Source organism: Equus quagga, chromosome 8 (assembly GCF_021613505.1).
Source record: "Equus quagga isolate Etosha38 chromosome 8, UCLA_HA_Equagga_1.0, whole genome shotgun sequence".
Classification (NCBI taxonomy): Eukaryota; Metazoa; Chordata; class Mammalia; order Perissodactyla; family Equidae; genus Equus; species Equus quagga.
The window spans coordinates 125431964-125452606 of NC_060274.1; the positions used below are offsets into that span (position 1 = coordinate 125431964).

Genomic DNA, 20643 nt, shown 5'->3' on the forward strand with positions numbered 1-20643 from the left:
GAAGAACAAATATATCTTTTTATCAATGGATAGGAAATATAACTGGTGATGTTTTAAATGAGAAAGTCCTTTGTGGTTCCTCATATTCCTAACCTGTATAACATTCTTGCTCAAAAAAGGGCCCCTGTTCCTAAAATCTGTCTCCAAGTGGGTTTGGCTACAGCTGTGGATTCCCAGGCCTCAACTCCAGTCGGCCTCGATCATTGCCAACAGCTGACTAAGCCTTTTCTTAACGTCAGGCTTGTCTGGAGCATTATCGGATTTTTTGTGCACTCTGCGGTGCTGGGCCAGTTTACACCTATAAAGGAAGCCCTTACCACAGTCTCCACAGGTAAAGGGCCTGTCAGGCCTGTGTATGAGCTGGTGCCTAAGCATGTGTCCCTTTTCCCGGAAGTTTTTATCACACTCGGGGCAGCGGAAAGGTCTCTCCCCTGTGTGCAGGCCTTGGTGGCTGAGCAGCTGTGCCTTCAAGCGGAAACTCTTGTCGCATTTGGGACACTGAAAAGGCTTCTCCCCCGTGTGTATCCTGATGTGTTCGACGAGCTTATACTGCTTAGTAAAGCCTTTGCCACACTTACAGGAGAAGGGCATCTCCCCGCTGTGCAGCAGCTGGTGCGCCTTCATGTCGGCCTTCACGGAATAGCTCTTGTCACACTCCGGGCACTGGAAGGGCCTCTTTCCCGTGTGCAGGCGCTGGTGACTGAGCAGCTGCTCCTTCAAGCGGAAACTCCTGTCGCAGCTGGAGCACTGGAAGGGCTTCTCCCCGCTGTGCAGGCGGAAGTGCTCAGCGAGCCTGCACTGCCTGGTGAAGCCCTTGCCACACTCCCCACACGAGAACGGCCTCTCCTGGCTGTGGGTGTGCTGGTGGACCTTCAGCATGCCCTTCAGGCGGAAGCTCCTGTTACACTCGGGGCACTGGAAGGGCCTCTCCCCACTGTGCACTCGCAGGTGGTCACGGAGCTTGCAGTGGTGGGTGAAGCCTCTGCCACACTGGCTGCAGGAGAAGGGCCTCTCCCCACGGTGCATACGCAGGTGCACCTGCAGCAGGCTGCTCACCTGGAAGCTCTTGTCACACTGCAGGCACTGGAAAGGCTTTTCTCCTGTGTGCACCCTGATATGGCTGGCGAGCTTGGACCTGGTAGGGAAGTGCTGGCCACACTCCGTGCAACAGTGTGGTCCCTCCCCAGCCAGGCCGTGCTGGAGAGCATCTCCATCCCCCTTCAGGAGGCAGTGCTCCCCACACGCCGGGCGCAGGTCTGGCTTCTCTCCTGAGTGCACACTGGTGAGCTTGGACTCCTTGTCACCTACTCTACGGGAGACAGGCCCCTCTCCGCTGGGCTGGCCCTGGTGAGCTGGCATGCTGTTCTTCAGGAGAAAGCTCTTGTCACACGTGGGACACTGGGGAGCCGTCTCCCCCTTGTGCAGGAAGTGGTCACTGAGAAGGGTCCGCTTGTGACAGAAGCACACTTTACATTCAGGGCCCTGAGGGGCGCTCTTCCCTGCATGTGTGGCCAGATGTCTAAGGAAATACCGCTTGAGGCGGAAGCTCCTCCCACATTCCTGACATCGGAAGCGCCTCCGTCCCCGTCCCTGAGGGCTGCTCCGCTGAGGCTGTGGATCAGCTTGTCCGTTAAATTTCTTCCAGGCCCTATGTGGCTGGTCCTTCGAGTGGCTCGTCTGGTGCTTCTCCAAGTGGTTCTGCTTCCAAAAGCTTTTCCCACAGACAGGGCAATGGTGCTGGGGGGCCTCCCAGGAGGGAACTTCCTGGGAGCCAGGGAGACCCAGAGTTTTGGGACTCTGGATTCTTCCTCTTTGGGTCGGTTCCCTGACGCTGTGAACCACTGGAATTAGAGCGCGTGTGTCATGTCTGTGTGGGTTCATGAGGGTGATGCCTTGGTCAGGCCTGAAGGAAATATCTTCACTTTTTCCTAATAATGGTTCAGAGGAACAGTGGCTCTGAAGAGGATCCACCTGGAAATGGCATTGAGTTTCTCCTGAATTCACAGCTTGCTGGCTTCCTGAAACTGAAAACAAAAATTCAGTGAGCATTCCTGTCTATGGCATGGCTAAAGGCTTAGGTTGCCAGTAAAGTGATCCGTAACGGTGATCTGCGGTGGCCTAGGAACCCAGCTTACACTGAGCTACACAACCAGGGACATTTCAGTGTGGTTCTATCTTGTGATCAGGAGTTTGGAGAGAGTCTGCTGAAACTAAACTGAACAGACATATCTTGGAATAATATTGAAAAGAGGAAAATATACATCACAAATGTGGGGCCGACGCTCTGGAATCCGATTGTCTGGGTTCGAATCCCACCTCTCCACTGTGCAACCTGTCAAGGCAACTTCTCTTGGCTTCAGTTCCTTCTGGACAAACAGGGAGACAGTAGTGCCTAAGACTGCTGTGAGAATCACATGAGTTGACGTGTGTGGAGTGCTGAGCGTGGGCCTGGCACAGTGCATGCACTCTGTGAATATTCTCCACCATGATGGCTCAGGACCCTCAGACTTAGCTCATTTGGACATGCAGAACTTCCTGATCAAGAGGTGATGAGCACAGTGGTCCTGACAGAGCCTGATGGATACCCTGGTTCTGCGCAGTCGTGAGCTGCCCCTAAGACCAGGCAGCGGGCTCGCGCCCTGTTCCTCCCTCCTCACCCCTAGGCCCACCAACCTTTTAAAGGTCTCCTCGAAGAATTAATAACAGATGCTAAAAAGTGAAATAATTTGTGGAAAAACTCCTTTAATCTCCAGAAAGAAGCAGCTAAAAACTAAACAAGCTATTGGCAAGATTTCTTGGAATGATGCTCCCATTCGACTTTCTCATTCCATATTTTTATGCTGACGTTTAAGAATCCATAAATCTCAGACTCTGACATCATGACCACAAACAAAAGAGAGCTAAGTGTTAGGCATTCAAATAGAGATGAGTCTCCAGAGGGGAAGGAAGCGATTTTGGTGACAAGGATTTGGATAAGAAGGCTCCGATTTCCCCCCGCCTACTACTAAGAATAACTCACATTTGCTGAGCTCTTCCTGTGGGCCAGGGATCATTTTAACACTTTACATATGTTAACCTGTTGAATCCTATAATGTAGGTACCTTTATTATCTTCGTTTTATAGTTCGGGAAATTGAAATACTGAGAGATTGAATAACTTGCCCATGGTCAGCTAGAAGAGGCAAGATCCAGACTCAGGCTCCAGAACCTACACTCCTGACCACGAGGCTCTGCTGCCTTTCTCTATAATATACCAGACGTCAAGCCTCACCCCAGCTAAACAGGAAGACAAGATCAGAGAACTGGAATGAAGAAACCTAAATGTGATGTCTTAAGGACAGGACCCTGATTTCTTAATACTTACCCCAGAAGGGCTGTCTCTCAATAACTGGATCAAAATGCAAATCAGCAGAAAAGCAAATTATGTTTCCTGATTTCTGTGATTCTCCCCAATTCCTGAAGAGCTCTCTCCCCTGTTCAATCCAGGATATTAGTTCTGGTTTGGGAATTCCATCATCTGCACAGAGAAGCCAGACAGGGCAGTTGGTTTCCTTGAGCACTAAATTTAAAGCACACTGAGTTGTTTTTAAATTTCTCAAAGTTTACTCCTGGGACAATGTATGAGAAGAGACACCAAAAAACAGATTATATAAAACCTATCAAAAAACAGGTTTATACAGAGAGGAGCAAAACTGCCCACACATCATAGCAGTGCTTCCTAACATGTCTAGACCTGTAGGATCAGTTGTGCTGTTTTAATTCTGTCTTCATCCCTTATATGTAACAATGCTGTATTCTGTCATGAGCTTCATAAAACTCACTAGTTGTGCACTTTGAGAATGGTGGGGCAACCTTGAGACGACCCTAGGAAGACAGGGTGCCCAAAAATAAGAACTGAAACGACTGTCCTAGGAAATTTCAAAGAAGGTGGCTCCAGCTAAAATATTCTCCAAAGGACTTCTGGTGACAGTGCTAATCCCAACCTAAAACCCGGCTGAGTTCTGCTAGAACAGACGGGGCTGCAATGAATGACAGACACTAGTGCAAACAGTAACAAGATTCTCTAAGACGTGACCCCGTTCCCCTGTAAGAAATGTTTACTTTGTGTATTTCCAAGTAAAACTTTCTTTCAATGATACATATATTTAACTGAACCCAAAGTATGCGTCAGTGACTGCTAAAGGGAGATTAGTGGATGGTCTAGATTGGAGAAAGGAGATAAGCTGGGCAATGCCTCGAGGCTTAAATGTCAGAGTGGTGCATAACATGTGCAGTGATCACACTGTTCCAGATTCCTTCTTGGCCCTCTGAAGTCTGACTTCAACCCCCAAAGAACTGTAAAGCTGCTCTTGTGAAAAAAAGGAATCACCATATTTTATTTAAATCCATACATCTACTCTTAATCTTCATCTGAGTTGAACTCCTAGCATCTTTTAAAATAGAAGTATTTTTACACAAATAAAGTTAAGAAAACAATCCCATTTATAATTACATCAAAAAGAATAAAATACTTAGGAATACATTTAATAAAAGAAATTGCAAGACTTCTACAATAAAAACTATAAAATATTGTTGACAGAAAATATAAAAGTCTTAAATAAATGGAAAGATAGCCCATGCTCATGCATTAGAAGACTTAATATTGTTAGGATGACAATATTCCCTAAATCCCATCTGCTTTTTTTGTGTGCAGAAACTGATGAACTGATCATAAAAGCAATGGTAATCAAACAGTGTGGTATAGATCAATGAAATAGAATTGAGAATCCAGAAATAAACTCTTAATTAACGATCAACTGATTTTCCAAAAGGGCGCCAAGAAAAGAATAGTCTTTTCAACAAATGGTGTTGGGACAACTGGACACCCATATGCAAAAGAAGCTGGATCCCTACCTCACACCATATACAAAAATTAACTCAAAATGGATCAAAGACCTAAATGTAAGTGCTAAAATTATAAAACTCTTAGAAGAAAACATAGGAGTGAATTTTTGTGACTACAAATTAGGCAATGGTTTCCTAAATATGACACCAAAAGCTCAAGCAACAAAAGAAAAAATAAATCAGACTTCATCAAAATTAAAACCTTTTGTGCTTCAAAGGACCCCTTAAGAAAGGGAACAGACAACACACAGAATGGGAGAAAATATCTGCAAATCATATATCTGATTTGGTAAGGGTCCAGTACCCAGAATAAATAGAGAACTGTTATAGCTCAACAATAAAAAGACCAATAGCCCAATTTAAAAATGGGCAAAGTATCTGGAAAGACATTTCTCCAAAGAAGATATACAAATGAAAAGATGCTCAATGTGATTAGCCAATAAGGAAATGCAAATCAAAACCATAAGGATATACCACTCCACATCCATTCCATCTTGATGCTCGGAACATTCTTTTTGGGTGGCACAGGGTTAATGACATAGGATTATATTTCTTTCTCTATAGATTCAATTACTTTAATTGGTTCTTCAGTAACAATGAAAATAACGTAATGTCTTGGATTACACGTTTTAGAAACACTCTATAGATAGAGCCTGGAAAACTTAATTATGGTAATGGAACAGAATCTAGGTATTAGAAACCCTGCAATATAAAGGAATTGGTACGGCTGTAGGAGCTGGCAGGAGGTGGAGGGAAGTACAGCAGAACTCATTACCTCCTCTTTATATGCCGAAGGAGTCAAGAGACACACTACAAAGGTGATGGAACACAATCTACAAGTTGATTGTTTAAATTATAAAGGTAGCCAACAGAGGCCTGAAAATAACTATCAAAATTTTGGGAGGAGGGAAAAAAGGAGACAGAACGGGGGATAGCATAAGTGAGCCACTGCCTCATTTTTGATAGTAATGAGTTAATTAATGCTAACTAAACTTAATAAGTCAAGAAACAGAAGCGTAAGCATTATAGTTAGATTGGAGGAAATCACAGTAAGAACGAAAACAGAAATGGTTAAAAGTGATCGTCTTTGGCGAATTAACTGAGTGAGAGGGTGAGAAGGAAAAAAGAGACTTTTTTTTTTTAAAGATTTTATTTATTTATTTTTTTCCTTTTTCTCCCCAAAGCCCCCCAGTACATAGTTGTATATTCCCCGCTGTGGTCCTTCCAGTTGTGGCATGTGGAACGCTGCCCCAGCGTGGCCCGATGAGCAGTGCCACATCCGCGCCCAGGACTCGAACCAAGGAACCAACGAAACAGTGGGCCGCCTGCAGCGGAGCGCGCAAACTTAACCACTCGGCCATGGGGCCAGCCCCAGAAAAAAGAGACTTTTATCACTCATTTTTTCTTTTTAAAGACTGGCACCTGAGCGAACAACTGTTGCCAATCTTTTTTTTTTTTTTTTTTCCTGCTTTTTCTCCCAAAATCCCCCCAGTATATAGTTGTATATATTTTAGTTGTGGCTCCTTCTAGTTGTGGCATGTGGGACGCCACCTCAAAGTGGCCTGACAAGTGGTGCCATGTCCGCGCCCAGCATCTGAACCAGCAAAACCCTGGGCCGCCGCAGTGGAGCACATAAACTTAACCACTCGGGCATGGGGCTGCCCCTATCACTCAGTTGATGCTTCTCTGAATGGACTGGTTTTTTAAGACCATACATGGTAAGAAAAAGAACTGTAAAGACTAGGTAAGCAAAAAGACTGAAGAGAACACCTACTACCATAACCACAGAGAGACAGCTGCTTTAAAGGCCTCCGTGTGTGGCCTTGCAAAATCTCACCGCAGGGAAAAAGAACGTCAGCTTTCTGAGGCATATGGACACCAATGGAAAAGGTGACAGGCAGGGACATCCCAGGTCAAAGACATACAGCGTAATTTATGGATAGGAGCTAGGCTTGTGCCTGTGTGGGAAATCGTGGCCACCTGAGAGTATGTAGTGACCAAAAGGCCTGACATCACCTCGACCACCTTATATTACAAGCTGTCTCAAATATTCTCCTGTAACAGTGCCCACCCTTGAGTAATAATTAGCAATGCTTACAGAAGTATTAACAAAAGAATATGGGGTACGAATGCCTTTGTGTGTTAAGGTCTGAGAAATCTGGCCACCTGACAAACAGGAGCAAGTGACTGAGACCTCGTCTAGCACCCAGTTCCACGATGCACCCACAATGCGAATACTTCTTACCTAGAGAAACAAAAATGTCGTAAGTGGTTCTCATCACATGCTTGTAAAGCTCCTTCTGCCACGCCTCTAGCTTCTGCCATTCTTGCTCCGAGAAATAAATGGCAACATCCTCAAAAGTCAGAGGTAACTGCAATTACAGACATAACATATATTTACAGTCAAGATTGCTTCAAAATGACTCCAGCTCCTTCTCATCAATTTAAAAGATTCTTGCAGCGGACACGGTTCTCGTCTGTTCAGCAGCTTCTTCCTTGGGAACTGCTCCTTCCTCCACTCCAATCACGTGGTTCTGTGATTACCCACTACAACCCTTCCCACGTTTCTTTACTTGTTCAAACTATATATGCATGTGCACTTGTACAGTATGGAACCTTTTCTTTCTTTCTTTCTTAAACAAAAATGGGAACAAATCACTGTAGATTCATTCACTTAGTATGTCATGGACATCTTTCCAGGTCAATATAATATAGGCAAAATCTTTTTTTGTTAAGTTGCGTCATATTCCATGGTAGATATACCTCACTGACGGGACACACATTGTTTCTATTTCCTTTATAAATTACAAACAATGCTCTGAAATGCTTCCTTCTATATTAGCAGTTTTACTTCTGCAGGATAAAGTCTAAAAAGAACTACGAACTCAAAGGGTGCAGCAGTTTAGCAGATACCACCAGATCGCCTCCAGAGAGAATCCAGCACTTTAGCCTTTCCTAAGATGACACTTATTTCTTTACACCTTTGCCAGCACAGTATGTTTTTAAACTTTGTTTTGGGTAAAAAAAATGATATTTCATTGTTTTAATTTGCATTAATTTGTGAGGCTTAGCATCCTTTTCATACTCTTTTTGGGAGGAGGTGTTCCCACATATCTTTCTGCATGCCTGTTCACATCCTTTCCTCAGTGTTCTAGTGGGCTCTCATAATTTGAATGAACTTTCTTATATTAGGGTTTATAATCCTTTAACTGACCAGCAAACGTTTTCTCCCAGTTTATCATTTGTATTTTGACTTTAACTTCTGCCAAAAAGAGCATTTTGACCTTTTTATTTAATCTATCAGTCTTTTCCATGTTTCCACCTTTTCCTTTCATTTTAAGTGTTCCCCAAATCAAAAAGTTACACAAATATTCCAAATTTTTTTTACCTTTAGATTTGCAATTTAATTCTGCAGATGAGACTGGCATCCTTACTTACATACATATGGACAGCCAATCACACACACTACTAAATAGACCATTGTTTCTCCTTAGAATGAAATGCCAACCTTCAACCTTTGCATATATTAGATTTTCATATATATCTGAATCTGTACATTATCTGCTATACTATAACAGATAATTCTGCTACATTATCTACCTGTACCTGATTACCGTACCTATACTGTAATACTGGAGGGCAAGTCTTCCTCCGTCCCCCCATTCTTTTCCAAGCTAATGTTGTGAATCCTTGGATATTTATCCTTCCTTATAAACTCCAAAATCATTTTGTGCAATAAAAAAAAAACTGCACTGGGATCCAGTTTGAATTGCATTGAATTTATATATGTATTTAGGAAAGAAGGACCTCATCTAGGAGCATGTTCTGCCACTCCATTTATTTGGTCTTGCTTGCTATCCTTTAGTAAACAATGATTTTCTTCATAAATGTTCTGAATCTTTTTTATTAACTTTATTTCTGGTATTCTGTGGTTTTTCTAACAATTGTAAATGGGACCACCCCTGCCACTTCATTAGTACTGCTATGTGAAAAAGAAGTTATTGATTTTTTTAAACTTATTTTGTATCCAAGTAAAATACCATATTTGCTTATCAATTATAATAGTATTAAGATTTTGGTGGGATACAATCATATTTTTCAAATAAAGATAATTTCCCCATCTTTTCTCAAAGTACACTGCTTTTTTCTTGCATTGTTATACTTATCAGAACCTCTTTTGTGGCTTCAGGGTTTAGTATCTTGATTTGGAAGACTTTTCCTATTCTAAGATTATAAAAAATATTCTGAATTCTTCGTAACATTTTTATAGCTTTGTTTATTAGAATGAGACCTTTTTCCATTTTAACTTATTTCTGTGTATCATAAGAAAGGACATAATTCTTTTTCCAAATAGATATTCAACTGGCACAAAACTTATTGAAGTCTGTTTTTTACCATTGATTTGGGATTGTTTTCTCATAAACTAGTTTTCCATTTATACTCGGGTATATTTTTGTTCCACTGGTGAATTTGCCTATTCTTGTTCCAATACTGCATTGTTTAATTCTTATACTTTTATCAAATGTTTTGTTATTTAAGAGAGCATGGCCATTCACTACCCACCTCCCTGATTTTTTACAGGAAATTGTCTTGACTTTTCTTGTCTATTTTTTCTTCTATAATAGGAAAAATATTTTGTCGAATTTATACAAATTCTTTTGGGATTCTGATAGGAATATACTGAATATATGAATTTTGGGAGAACTGGATTTCTAAAATATGGGATCTTCTCACCCAGAAAAATCTCTTTCATTTATCTAGATATTTTTATGGCGTTAGTAAAAATTTATAGTTTTCTTCATGTAGATCTCATATAATTCTCGATAGGTTCATTCCTATGGATTTTAGAGGTTTAGTTGCTACTATGTTTGAGGGACTTTTTTCCCCATTAAATTTTCTAGTTATGAAAGCGTGGGAAACTGATTTTTATGTTTATCCTGTAAATGAATTCCCTTGTTGGCTAACACTTTCAGTTGGTTACTGTGGAGTTTCTATGTAAACAATGAAATGTGCAAATAACACAACTATTTAAGCCTCCCATTTCTTATCTTATTGCACTGGCTGGAATGATGTTGAGTAACAGTGATGGAGAATGCATCTGTCTTATTCTTTAAATGAAATGCTCCCAATGGTTTACCTTTACAAGTAATATTTGTTGGTTTCTATTATTAATCAAGATGCCTCCTATCCAGAGAATACTAATTTATCAAGAATTGGTTTTGAATTTCACTGCTGTTAAAAAATTTATGTTAGAAAAAAAATAACACATGCAAATGTGTTTAAATTGTTTAACATTTTTGTTTATTATCGTGGTTGACTTGGATAAATTGAACACTTTGAGGTTCATAACTAGAAATAAATTCATAACTAAAAATAAGTTAGTTTAAAACACTCTAATTACATTAAGTATACATTCTACCTTTATGGAAATATTTTCTTTAAATCAGTTTTAACTCCAATTATTTCCTATGGGTAAAAGGACAGCTTGTTTCAACTTTGTTTTAATTTATATTCATCTTTTTGTTGTACTCAATATGAAACTTAGAGTTAAGGGCTTTTTTCCTTTTTTTTTCCTTGAGGAAGACTGGCCCTGAGCTAACATCTGCTGCCAATCCTTTTTGCTGAGGAAGACTGGCCCTGAGCTAACATCTGTGCCCATCTTCCTCTATTTTATATGTGGGATGCCTGCCACAGCATGGCTTGATTAGCAGTGCACATGTCCGCACCCAGGATCCAAAGTGGCAAACCCTGGGCCACCAAAAGGAGCATGTGAAATTAACTGCTGTGCGATTGGGCTGGCCTCTGGAGTCAAGTTTTTAACACTCTGATTCCTTTATATTTAAATCAGAAATCCATTATTTTAAGTTTAAGCAGTCATTTCTGGTATAACATTTTTAAAACGTGAATTTGTTCCAATGTGATTGATATGTTACGGAATAATATATGACAAACTTTCACATTTGCCTATATGCAATTTTGTCCATGAGAAACACTAGCTCAGTTCTAAACCAGGGCAATTTTACCCTCTGGAGAACGTTTCCATCTTGACTGGGTGGGCGTTGCTACTGGCATCTAGTGGGTAGAGGCCAAGGATGCTGATAAAGATCCTGCAATGCACAAGACAGCCCCCCACAACACAAAATCATCCAGTATAAAATGTCAGTAGTGGCATGGGTGAGACGTTTCACTGGGTGAACGAAGAGAACTCAGCTGAGTAGGAATAAACAACATCCACAGGCACACCCTTCAAGCATCTTCCAGCTACCAAGATTACCCTGTGTTATGAGCCTTACTATTCACACCTGTGTTACTATGTTCCCTCTGATGCCAGATACGGTTCCTTCCACTACTTTGCAAGAACTCACAAGCTCTACTCCTTACATTCACTTCCATGAGCAAATTTCAGGTAGTGATTATTTCTTAATCATTTAACGTACATAAAACTGTGTTTTTACTAGGTTCCTATCTTTTTACATGTTGCTGACAAACTTTATGCACGTTGTGTGCTTAACACCATTTTTCCCATAAGCTGTGGTTTTCACCGCATGATTTTGCATTGCACTACGATTTTTAGGAATGCACGATGTATTATAGCAGAACTGAATATTTTAATTTCTGTGTTAAATATCCTTATTCTCCTCTTCGCTCTGATTAATTCCTTACTTTTAAATGTTTTCTAAAAATGCTCAGAAAGCCTTCATTATTACTTTAATTTTCAGAAGTTTAAAAAAATCCAGAAAAATTACAGAGAACATTATAACAAGCATCCTAGTATTTACCACTGATTTAACAACATAATGTTTTTTCTTCAGATTACCTTGTTTTTTTTTTAAAGATTGGCACCTGAAGGGCGGGCCCATGGCTAAGTGGTTAAGTTCCGGTGCTCCGCTTCCCAGCCCGGGTTTCACTGGTTCCGATGCTGGGCACAGACATGGCACCGCTCAACAAGCCATGCTGTCTCACATGCCACAACGAGAAGGACCCACAACCAAAAATACACAACTATGTGCAGGGGGGCTTTGGGGAGAAAAAGGAAAACTAAAATCTTAAAAAAAATAAGATTGGCACCCAAGTTAACAACTCTTGCCAATCTTTTTTTTTCCCTGCTTTTTCTCCCCAAATCCCCCAGTACATAGCTGTATATTCTAGCTGCCGGTCCTCCTAGTTGTGGCATGTGGGACACCGCCTCAGGGTGGCCTGACTAGCGGCAGCACTTCCGGGCCCAGGATCTGAACCAGTGAAACCCTGGGCCGCAGAGGCAGAGCGCGCGAACTTAACCATTCCGCCATGGGGCCGGCCCCTGTTATTATTATTATTTTTTTTTGGTGAGGAATATTAGCCCTGAGCTAACACCTGTGCCCATCTTCCAGTATTTCACATGTGGGACACCGCCAGAGCAGGCTTGATAAGCAGTTCATAGGCCGGCGCCGGGGATCCAGACCAGAGAACCACGCGGCCTAAGGGGAGCACGTGGACTTAGCCACTCAGCCACCAGGCAGGCCCCGAGAACGATATTTTTGACCTTTATTTTTCCAAATGAAACTTATAAACTGTTTATCTAAATTCACAAAAATCTTACAGCCATTTTGATGAACCTGCAGTAAATTTACATATTAACCTGGAAGAAAAGTATCATCTTTACTGTATTCAGTCTTCCCATCTATGGGCATGGTCTATCTCCCATTTATTTATAATTTCTATATTCAGATGTTGCGTATCTTTTATATTTAATCCTAGGAATTATATTTTATGTTGAGATTGTTAATGATATTTTAAAATTAATGATCTCATGAATTCGTTCAGTAATCTGCAAAAATGCTCAATATGCAAGTTAACAAAATATAGAAAAACATAATAAAAATAATAGCCACTCCCTCTAAACCTCAATTTCAACAAAACACTAAAAAGCCAAATACTGTGTACTCTTAGGTTTTTATACCCTTTTCTATTCCTTCCAACGTGTCTTCCTTCCTTCCTACACTCAACAAACTTTAACAGTTGGCGGCTCAATTCTAACATATAAGCCCCTGCCAAACATCATTTCAACCAATCAGAATCTTAAGTCGTCTAAAACACTAGTTCTGACTTCAGTAACAATGACGTAAAACTGGTTGCACTATAACACCATCGCCGGCCCCAGACACATTTGGATCCTTTCCTATGTACGCCACCAGCCCAGGATCGGCCCACTTCTGGTCAGCGTGGTCCACACTAGGCTTTGCTCAGGGGTTTGGCCACGCACGAGCCCCAAGAGCGCGGCCACCGGTCCGTACGGGGCACGGACCCTATACCCGAGCCTAAAGCGACTCCACACGCGCCCCCGCCCCGCTAGGATCCCAGGAGGCGGCCCGCCAAGCCGGAACCGGAAGACCCTCGAGCCCCGATCCCGGCATCCGCGCGAGGAAACCCTTCTTACCCTAGCCGGCTCGGCCATGGCCCTGTGCAGTCGTGGAGGCCCCGACTCGGGCCCGGGCGATACCAACCGCCCCGGCTACCACGCGGCCTCCGGCCCCGCCCGCAGGCCCAGCCCGGGCGCGGTGCACGCTGGGTCTCGCCACCCGCCTGGGCCCGGGTCCGCTCGGGCGGCCCCCACAGCGCCCCCTGCGGCCGGGAGGAGCGGGCGCCGCCCCCGGGAGCCGCCTGCGCTGTGGGGCGGGGAGGGCCCGAGCCCCCGCGGCCGGTGCGGGAGGATCCTCGCGCTCTCCTGGGGTCTCCAAGGGAGGGAGACGGAGAGGGGAAACGGAGAGTCAGCTGGAAGTGGATGGACAGGAAACTCGCCCCTCACTGAGATGGAGACGGAGAGGGGGAGTGTGGGGTTTGGTTCCTCCCCAGCGCTGACCCCAGTCAACGACTAGCTTCATCTGTGAGGCGATCCCAGGAATCAAGCGAGGGAGGTGAGAAGATCAAGTGCCATTAACGAGCAGATCCCCCCTGTGGGCAACTGGGGGGATTCAGAACGTACAGGCCACTCCTCTGACAGTGCAGGACTGTCCCGCCAATGGCAGGCCACTGCGTGTTCATCCTCAGGAAGTCATGCAGAGACAGGCCTCTCATTTGAGTCCCCATGGACTCAAATTAGGAACGCGACTCATAGTCTATAAAATCCAAAAAATGGTTTTATAACCTAAATATGAAATGGATCTTAGATTTACTCTGCCTTTCATGCTTAGGCAGCTATTGTGGTTGAACTGCTTAGATGTATGTAATTGCTATCCCTACCTTAAAGGTTTTCTTGGGAAAAAACCCTATGTAAACAATATATACAACATATATTAACAATAGAGCAAATTTTAAAAGAAGTAAAAGTTGTCCATAATTCTGGTACTCTAATGTAAATGCTGTTTTTTCATATGAACTTCCAGTCTCTGTCCACAGACATGTACTTTTTATATGGTTCTGAGACATATCATTTTGTTTTTTCTTTTGTTTTTCACTTACCACATCAAAGTTTTCCATGTTTCTCATAATCTCATAATTATACACTTAAATGGTTGTAATTCAAGGTACTGTATTAAGCAGCTAGAGCTGCCATAACAAAGTACCACAAACTGGGCAGGTTAAGTGACAAATTAATGGTGTCACAGTTCTAGAGGCCAGAAGCCTGAGATCAAGGTGTCAGCAGGCTTGGTTTCCTCTGAGGACTCTCCTTGGCTTGCAGATGGTCAGCTTCTTCCTGTGTCCTCCCATGGTCATCCCTCGGTCTGGGTGTTCTGTGTCCTAATCTCTTCTTATAAGGACACCAGTCATATTGGATTAGGGCCACTCATATGACCTCATTTTACCTTAGTTATCTCTGTAAAGGCCCCGTCTCCAAATACAGTCACATTCTGAGGTACTGGGGGTTAGGACTTCAACATATGTATTTTGGGAGAACACAGTTCAGCCCACAACAACAGGAGGGTGGTGTGAATATTTAAGGGCAGTTAGAAAAAGATTGTGGCCATAAATAATGCTGCTTGAATATGTGGGGGATGGGAATTGGCTACCCCAAGATATGTCTCTTTGGCATGAGGACTATTTTGGGCTGGTTCTTTTAAAAACTGCAGACATGAGAGAAACTCTGAAAAGCAGAAGTTACCCCTTGTAAGAGATACTTACATTTGTAAAGGAAATCTCCATCTGCAAAGGTGTCTCCTCTGTACGGGGAAGAAGGGGGGATGACTTTATCTCTAGAAACTCTTATCAATACAGGAGGCAAGGACTTAAATCTGCATAATAACCTTACTCTTGTTTACTGTGCTTTTCTGGTAATCTCCCATAACTGACTCTCCCCAACCACAACATCCTCCTTTGTCTTTAGCTGAAGATGGTATTTAAGGTGAGAGCTTCCACCATTTTGGCGACTTGCTCAGTTTGCCTGAGTGTCTCCCATGTATACATGTTAGAAAACTTTGTTTGATTTTCTCCTGTTATTCTGCCTCGTGTGAATTTGATCCATTGTCCAGTGAGAAGGACCTAGAGTGGGTAGACGAAATGTCTTCCTACCCTACGGTTAACTGATGAGGTTCAGGGCAGGCCGCCCCAAGATGGGCCACTCTGGTATGCGGATTATTTTGAGCTGAAGACAGTAAAGGCTCAGAAGACTCAGGAACAGAATCTGACATCCAGCACCCACCCACCCACCCCCCCCCCAACCAAACTCCTGAAAAGAATTTAACACAGAAGGCCTGTTCCAGGAAGGAGCTCTTACCATATGATAGCTATAGTATGATGTAAAATAGGCGTGACAAAAGGACACCAACAAACCCATTTTTTGGGCCCAGCAAAACCTGTTTAACAAACATTTGCATTCCACCTCTATGTAAATTGTCTTCTCCCCTGAAATCCCAAAACACTACCCCCAATGTCATCTTTGTCTGTAGCTGAAGCCATTTAAACAGGCAACCTCAGCCACTTGGCTGTGTTACTCAGTTTCTTCTGGGTTTATTTGTTTGATTTTCTCCTGCTAACCTGCCTCTTTAAATATTTGACCAGCCATACGAACCTTAGGGAAAAGCGAGGAGTGGGGGTGAATTCTGCCACAACCCCAACACTTTAACACACATAGTCTTAAGATACGAAAAGTACAAAGTGCAAAGGACAGACCAATAAATTAAATTAGATTAAGATTTAAAACTTTTTTTTCCCATCAAATACACATTTTCCATCAAAAAACATGATAGAATAGCCAAAGGTAGGTCACAGATTGGGAAAATATATTTATAACAAGGAATTGCATCCAGAGAATATAAACGACTTGTAAAAAGCAGACTGCGTAAGACAAAAATGTGCAAATTATGAACAGTGAATTCACAGAAAGGGGGAAAAAATGAATAGGCGATAAATACAAAAATGTTCCATCTCATTGCTGGTCAGGGAAATGCAATATCTGCTTAGGAAGACATGCATACCTTATCCAGCAATTCTTACCTTGGAGCTATTTTTGCATTTTTGCATATTTACACAGACATTCAAGAATGTAGCAGCATTGTTTTAACAGTAAAAATAGGAAAGTAATTTAAATGTCTGCGGGTTTTTCCTCCATACATTGAAAACTAGCAGCAAAAACTAATGAATTATAGCTAAAATGAGCATGAATGACTAGCATTAACATTCTGTTGAGTGAAAAAGCATGTTGCAGATTGTATACAGTATGGTACCATTTATAGAAACTTTAGAACATATAAAATAGCACTGCATATTATTTAGGACTAACACGTATGTAGGAAAAGTATGATGACATGTACGAGAATCAACACCCAATTGGCGCTAGTGGTTATCACTGGGAACTGGGGTAGGGGAGGCATGATTGAAACCAGGGCCAGATAGACAAGGGCTCCATCAGCATGGCTGATGCCTTGTTACTCAAGCTGAGCTGAGGGCACACCAGTGAGCGTTCTTTCCACCTTTTGAATAGTGAAAGATAAATTTAAATAAATTAATCAAGTCTCCACTCAGTATTTGCTGTCTCGTGGGGAGGGACACAGGCTTGTAAAAAAAATGTCAAAATAATATTCAGTAACTACTATTACAGAGGAAAGTACAAAGTGCTATGGAAGCGTGAGAGAAGGGGTTAGCGAGCTCTGTCTAGAGGATGAGTTCAATGAAAAACTCCTTTGTCCTAGCTTTTTGAGTTGACTATGAAACTAATTTTTTCACTATATATTTTTAAATATATATGTGTATACGCATAGATATGATTTACCACTAAGTGTCATTCTAACGTCATCTCACAAATTTGATAAATAGAACTTTCAGTGTTGTTCAGCCCCAAAATTGCATTGTGATTTCCTCTTTAACCTATGAGTTCCTTAGGAGTATATTTTTAAAGTTTCCAAGCTTAGGAAGTTTTGTTTGTAGTTTAAAGTTTTATTTTCTTGTTTATTTCTAAGTTAACACATGATGGTAGGAGGAATTTGATCATGATGAAATGGATTAAAAATTTGTTGAGACTTCATTGTGACCTATCACGTAATTTTTTTAAGTGCTCTATATGTGTTTAAAACCAGTGTTATTTCCTATACTGGGCTTTCTATTGGGTAAAACTTGCAAATTTTTTGCTGTTTATCTCAGAAGATTATTAATGCTTATTATTGTCTGCTTGATGCATACACTTATGAAAGAGGTATGTTGACTATCCAACTAAAACTATATTCATTTTGGTCATTTTAACTTTTGCTTTTCATATTAGAAGTACATATTTTTAAGTGTTTACATGTTCATGATTCTGAAATTTTCTTAGTGGATCATTTTTATGGATTTTGCCATAAATTCTTACTTGTTCTCATGTAAAGTTTGTCTCATTAGCCTTCATTTGATCAATCTCTTTCCATCATTTTATTTTCATTCTTTATTGTTAGTAGCCGTCTCTTATAAACTGCATATAGTATGAATTTTTAAAATATCTGAAACTGTCTTTTGATAAGTGTACTTAATTCATTGTTTTACTTTGTTGTTTTTACCACCCTGGAAATGACTCTTTTTCTTCTTTTCCTGCCTTCAGTGGGACCGGTAGTTTTCTATATTCCTTCTTTTTTCTTCAGCTGTTTTAGAAACTGTTATATTAACACTATAGTATATATTATGTTATATTAACATTATAGTAGTGATTGCTCTTGATTTTTTAACAGCTTTATTGAGGTATAATTGACATACCATAAACTGTATACATTTAAAATTTATAATTTGATGTTTTGACATTTGTGTTGATGGGGTTCAGAGCAAGCCGCCCCAAGATGCGCTACTCTGGTATGTGGATTATTTCAAGCTGAAGACAATAAAAGCTCAGACTGAGGAAGAAGAACATTCGACCTTTCCCCCCAACTGCCTAAAACAAATTTAAAATAAAGGGCTGTCCCCAGGACAGGCCCTCACCATAGATAACTCTGGGTATCAGTAGACTGGGAGGATCCTTGCTAAGCCCACTCTTATCAAAGTTCTATTTACCAAACATTTGCCTTTCCATTTCCATGTGGGTTGCCTTCCTCCCCTTTAAAGCCAGAAATCACTACCCCAAATGTCCTCCTTGTCTGTAGCTAAAGATCTGTAAACAGGCAGCCTCGGCCAGTTGGCTGAGTTACTCAGTTTCTCCTGAGTTTCTCCCATGTATACATGCTATTAAACTTTGATTTTCTCCTGCTAACCTGCCTTTTTAATTATTTGACCAGCCATAAGAACCTTCAGGAGAAGGGAGAGGGGAATTTTCCCACTTCCCCGACAGTGTACATTCATGAAACCATCCTCAAAATCAAGATAATAAACATACTCATCATCCCTCAAAATTCTTCATGCCCTCCTTTGAGTTTTTCTCCTTATTCTTGATGCTAGTTTCACTGTCATTGCTAGGTGTAATTTTTACCATCCTGCTCAGTAAAGAAGTGCACTTTTCATCTGAGAACTTTGGGAACCTCTCAGCCATTTTCTTTTTCTTTTTCTCTTTTTTTAAAGATTGGCACCTGAGCTAACAACTGTTGCCAATCTTCTGCTTTTTCTCCCCAAAACCCCCCAGTACATAGGTGTATATTTTAGTTGTTGGTCCTTCTAGTTGTGGCATGTGGGACACTGCCTCAGCATGGCTTGATGAGCGGTGCCATGTGGGCACCCAGGATCCAAACCAGCAAAACCCTGGGCCCGAAGCGGAGTGCGTGAACTTAACCACTTGGCCACAGGGCCAGCCCCTCTCAGCCCTTTTGAAGGGTTGTTACTCAGCCATTCCCTTTCTTTCTATTCTGGAATTGTTATATATTGAAAGCTCTCAGTCAATTCTCTATGTATCTTCACTGCTTTCATACTTTTGGCATTTATATTTATCTCTCCACTTCATTCTGGGTAAATTCCTAAAGCTTATTCCATCTATTAAGGATTTTAGTTCAGTAACTTTACTTTCTCATTTCCAAGGTTCTTCTTCATATCCACCTGTTTGTATACCACTTCCGCTTGTTATTATTTCCTAATGTTTTAAAATGTTATAACTCATTTATATTTTGGTGAATCAAAAATACTGATTTTAAGACATTTTTGATCTATTATTTTAACTTTATCTGGAGTGAAATCATCTTCTGATTTTGTTTTGTTGGCCTGCTTAGACTTAGATCTCATCATGGGTTTTGAAATTATGGTTTACAGAATCTTTTGGAATGGAGGGGCCGGGGAGTAGGGCCTCCATGTACGTGTGAGAATGTGCACACATTCAGCTGGTCCTGTCTAGCTGTTTTGCACTTGCCTCTCCCTGGTTCCCTGGGACCCTCAAGTCCATAATCAAGTCCTATTGTCAGTGATTCAGTGCTTCCCTCCTCACAATGTTATGGGTATATCACAGATCCAGGTATTAAACCAGAGAATGGTCTGGTTTGGAGGGAGAAAATGCAAAAACAAGATCAAATCTCCAAGGGGCAGGTAGGGGAGGCAGGCAGGTTACAGTTGAATGTGAAGAGTGCTATCAGAGAGAGGTTTTTAGAGGATGCTATGACAGATGAGCACACACCTGAACGTTCCCGGTGTCGAGCCTGCGTCATGGAATGTGAAGGAGTTAGGAAGATGAGGGGAGAAAGGCATTTCAGACAGAGGGGCAGCAGACAGGAGGATATGATGCATCTGGAAAACATAAAAGTCGTTTGATATGAGTGAAGTGCATATTGTGAACACGTAACAAGATTAAGCTGGAAAGGCAGGTCTGGGCCACTCAGAGGTTCTTTTACATCACGTTAAGGAGTTTGTATTTATGAAATTGGGAACTTCTAAAAAATATTTTTGAGAACAGCATTAGAGTTGCACTTTAGAAAAACCAATCTGTCACAAAGATGATGAATGCATTGCAGGAAAAAGCAGGGAAATCTGTTAAGAAAAACACTAAAAAAATTAAAAAGTTGGCTTAAATCAAGCTGGTGGCAGCAGAGATAGAGAAGGGCTTTTATTTGAGAGAAATTTAGGAGATAGATTGGGTGTAGAAAAATCTAGGACCATTATCAGAGTTCCAGCTTTGGAGATTGGTTGCAACTTTAAAGGTGGGCAATAGAGGAGAATGTAAAGAAAAGACATGTAGAGTGGGGGTCCGTGTGGTTGAGGGGTCTTATTTTGGGCATTTTGTGTTGGAGATGCTTGTGGAAGTCAGCAGTACTCAGGAGGAAGTTGGAAATACTGATATGGATTTATACATTTGAACGTCATTAACCTGTAAGAGATAAGAGAAGAAATTGCCTCACAAGCTGTGGCTCAGGAGAGCAAAACAGACAGACGGACAGATAGATACAGCTTACTGTTGGTTTCAGGGCAGGAGCATGCT

At 41.6% G+C, this 20643-nt stretch overlaps 2 protein-coding genes and 1 long non-coding RNA gene across 4 annotated transcripts in view; 1 reads left to right on the forward strand and 2 right to left on the reverse strand.

Moving 5' to 3' along the window:
* Nucleotides 1–13410, reverse strand: ZNF786 (zinc finger protein 786). 2 transcript variants are annotated; one of them, XM_046669548.1, is made up of 4 exons: nucleotides 13300–13410; nucleotides 7129–7255; nucleotides 3364–3516; nucleotides 1–2024 (listed from the first exon to the last, which is right to left on the reverse strand). In XM_046669548.1, the coding sequence occupies exons 1-4, from the start codon at nucleotides 13315–13317 to the stop codon at nucleotides 181–183; spliced, it is 2142 nt and encodes a 713-aa protein (XP_046525504.1). In that variant the 5' UTR covers nucleotides 13318–13410; the 3' UTR covers nucleotides 1–180. The 2 variants fall into 2 exon arrangements, with proteins under 2 accessions (XP_046525504.1, XP_046525505.1); XM_046669549.1 differs by lacking the exon at nucleotides 3364–3516.
* LOC124243683 (uncharacterized) overlaps nucleotides 13406–20643 on the forward strand; it is a 13563-nt gene continuing 6325 nt past the window's right edge. The window contains exon 1 of the long non-coding RNA XR_006889755.1: nucleotides 13406–13777. This is a non-coding gene — a long non-coding RNA (uncharacterized LOC124243683). The remainder of the gene's footprint in view (nucleotides 13778–20643) is intronic.
* ZNF425 (zinc finger protein 425) overlaps nucleotides 18943–20643 on the reverse strand; it is a 13876-nt gene continuing 12175 nt past the window's right edge. Inside the window, exon 5 of the mRNA XM_046669547.1 lies at nucleotides 18943–19955. The gene's annotated coding sequence lies outside the window, so the exon portion shown is untranslated. The remainder of the gene's footprint in view (nucleotides 19956–20643) is intronic.

What these genes read in the sequence shown, in the direction of transcription:
- ZNF786 (XM_046669548.1), bottom strand. An exon ending in CGACATTTTTGTTTCTCTAG is followed by an intron (nt 3,517 to 7,128) that starts GTAAGAAGTATT and finishes TTCTCTGTGCAG; the next exon opens with ATGATGGAATTCCCAAACCA. An exon ending in TGAGAGACAGCCCTTCTGGG is followed by an intron (nt 2,025 to 3,363) that starts GTAAGTATTAAG and finishes TTTTGTTTTCAG; the next exon opens with TTTCAGGAAGCCAGCAAGCT.